This window comes from Corticium candelabrum, chromosome 11 (genome assembly GCF_963422355.1).
Source record: "Corticium candelabrum chromosome 11, ooCorCand1.1, whole genome shotgun sequence".
NCBI lineage: Eukaryota > Metazoa > Porifera > Homoscleromorpha > Homosclerophorida > Plakinidae > Corticium > Corticium candelabrum.
Window position 1 is genome coordinate 1,968,268 of NC_085095.1, and position 2,868 is coordinate 1,971,135.

General features: G+C 45.1%; 1 protein-coding gene across 1 annotated transcript; it reads left to right on the forward strand.

Moving 5' to 3' along the window:
• The first annotated feature begins 1,277 nt into the window (after positions 1 to 1,277).
• Positions 1,278 to 1,941, forward strand: LOC134186529 (uncharacterized). Its single transcript, XM_062654518.1, has 2 exons — positions 1,278 to 1,570; positions 1,617 to 1,941. Exons 1-2 carry the CDS (start codon positions 1,278 to 1,280, stop codon positions 1,939 to 1,941), a joined length of 618 nt encoding a protein of 205 aa, XP_062510502.1.
• The last annotated feature ends 927 nt before the right edge of the window (positions 1,942 to 2,868 follow it).

The following is a 2,868-nucleotide window of genomic DNA, read 5'->3' on the forward strand; positions in this document are numbered from 1 at the left end:
AAACAGTCACTCTCATTGTGTCACATCACACAATAATAAACACAAACTTATTATTCTAATCACACAAATATTTATCAAAACAACATCTTAACATTTCATTAAATCCTTAATGTCTACCATGCTGCTCTTGACATTCGTAAAGAAAAGTTGAAAAGTGTATTATATCCATTCACTAGATCTGTTGTATACTGCTTCCATGCATTTCTTTACGCAGCCATGCTGTATCTGTTTGAACATGCTTTACTTGCTCAAAACTAAAATATTGTCTTAGCAAAGCAAAAAACAAGTCACTATTATATATAATTCAAAATACATGTAAAACATGTGGAGACACTAATTACTATGAAAAACTGATTAGCAACATTGTTGTAGAACACTCTTTGGAATAATCTTTATCACAACCATTATCATCAGTTAACAATGTCTGAACCATGACAATCAAAATAGCCCTGTAAGTATATATAATCATAGACGTGTGTGTGTGTGTGTGTGTGTGTGTGTGTGTGTGTGTGTGTGTGTGTGTGTGTGTGTATGTGTGTGTCTGTGTCTGTGTCTGTGTGTGTGTATGTGTGTCTGTGTGTGTGTCTGTGTGTGTGTGTGTCTGTGTGTGTGTGTGTGTGTGTGTGTGTGTGTGTGTGTGTGTGTGTGTTCCCGCATGCGTGTGTGCGTGCATGTGTGTGTGTGTGTGTGTGTGTGTGTGTGTGTGTGTGTGTGTGTGTGTGTGTGTGTGTGTGTGTGTGTGTGTGTGTGTGGTGCTATAACTCAGTTGGTTAGACAATCATCCAATAGAGTGTGTACATCTGGGACCTAGCAGGGTTGACGGTTCAAAACACAGTGAAGGCAAGCTATAGCATAATCTGCTTGGGCAAGAAACTGTAACGAGACTGTTCTATAATCAGCATTGTGACATATATTCACGTGTTTGGAGGAACACGTGTAGCAGTTAGCAAGCACTAAACAAAGAGTTTTGTTGTGTTCACGCTGTGTGCCAACGAAGCCAATACAGATCGTTACATGGTATCAGAGTGGAGCTGCTTTGGTGCGTAGACGAGCAGACACAAAGAAACATTGAACGACATGGTTACAGCATTACCCTTTGCGAAACCGCCTGAACCACTCTATCTCCAGGATCGCGAATTGTGGGGTGAGAATTGGAAGCATTTCGAGCGTGATTGCGTTATTATGAGAAAGCCGCCAAGTTCTCGGCAGAACGTGATGACGTGCGCATAGCGGCGCTTCTCAATGTTATTGGCCATGCTGAGCAAGACATGTAGGAAATGTTTGAGCCCAACGTAGCCGCAGATGGGAATGACGTTGACACACCGCCCGAGACACTGAATGTAGTGCTGGAGAAATTCAGGGACCGGTGTGTTCCACAGGTCAACCAAACGTTCGAGAAGTACAACTTCTTTCGCAGAAATCAGGATATCGGGGAATCTATGAACGCTTACATAACAGCAGTCATGAAATTGTCAAACACGTACAGTTTTGGCGGTCTCAAGGATGATCACGTTGCGCGATCTGCTTGTTCATGGAATTCGCGACGACGCAACCAGACAGAAGCTGCCGGGTAAGAAAAAGCTGACACTAACTAAATGCTTGGAGATATTGCGTAGTAGCCAGGTTACTAGTCAGCAGGCTCAAGAAATAGCATGTGAAGAGACCTCCACCCACGCAGTCAGGCAAGCACGTCGCAGTGGAAGAACGGCCCACAGCAGAGAAGAACACCACAAGCAGAAGTCAAAGGCAGAGAAAGGAGCACCTAGATCATATGACAGTTACAGGCAGAAGTCTAAAGGCAAACCGACAGAATGCAGGTATTGTGGACCGAACCACACACCAGGAAAGAAGAGCTGTCCTGCAGCAGACCAGGAGTGTCACAAATGCCACAAGAGAGGGCACTATGCTAGAGTGTGCCACACACCCCCAAAGGGTGCATAATGCAACGTCACTGGTCCAGCCAGCTGTTGAGTATGTGATATTGAACCACATACGCAAAGTGGATACCACAAAGGCAGAGCTTACATTCAGAATCAATGAAAAGAAGGACTTGGCAGTACAAATAGATACGTTATCTCAGCACAGTATTATGTACTGGCCACCGCAGACATGGAGTTCAAAGAAGTGAAACCTACCAATGCGATCCTGGTAATGCACAACAAAGCTCAAGTACGTCCAAAGGAGTCGGCTTGGTTGATCATAGAGAAAAATGGACACGCATACAAAGCCAACTTCACTGCAGTGCCGGAAAAAGTGACACCTCTGCTAAGCCTCCAGTCAAACCAGCAAATGGGTCTTGTAAGATTATGGACTGTGATACAGTCACTTCTCAAAGTTCGTCAACACCCAAGGAGCAGAATGACCGGTTGACAGTAGTACGCACAGACAAGATCCTCAGAAGATACAGTGACATGTTTGAAAACCTTGGAAGTCTACGAGGAGACTAATCAATTGAACTTCACAAGGAGGCCACATCATCAGTCAACCCGCCACGGAAGACGCCAGCTCCGTTGAGAGTAGCAGTGAGGAAGGAGCTCGACAGACTGACTAAGGAAGGCATCATCGCTCAGGTAACAGAGCCCACAGAATGGGTATCCTCAATGGTCACAGTAAGGAAGAAGAATGGTCAAGTGCGGATCTGCTTGGACCCCAAGGAGCTCAACCAGGCAAGAAGAGGTCTCACTACCCTATGCCCAGCATCGAGGAAGTAGCCACACGGCTTACCAAGGCCAAAATGTTTACGGTACTAGATGCCAAGAGTGGGTTTTGGCAGATAAAGCTGGATGAGAAGTCAAGCTACTTAACCACGTTCCAAACAGCCATTGCCAGGTACAGATGGTTGTGTATGCCTTTCGGTATAGCATCAGC

What these genes read in the sequence shown, in the direction of transcription:
- LOC134186529 (XM_062654518.1), top strand. Translation starts at nt 1,278, where the DNA reads ATGTTTGAGCCCAACGTAGCCGCAGATGGGAATGACGTTGACACACCG. An exon ending in AACCAGACAGAAGCTGCCGG is followed by an intron (nt 1,571 to 1,616) that starts GTAAGAAAAAGC and finishes GATATTGCGTAG; the next exon opens with TAGCCAGGTTACTAGTCAGC.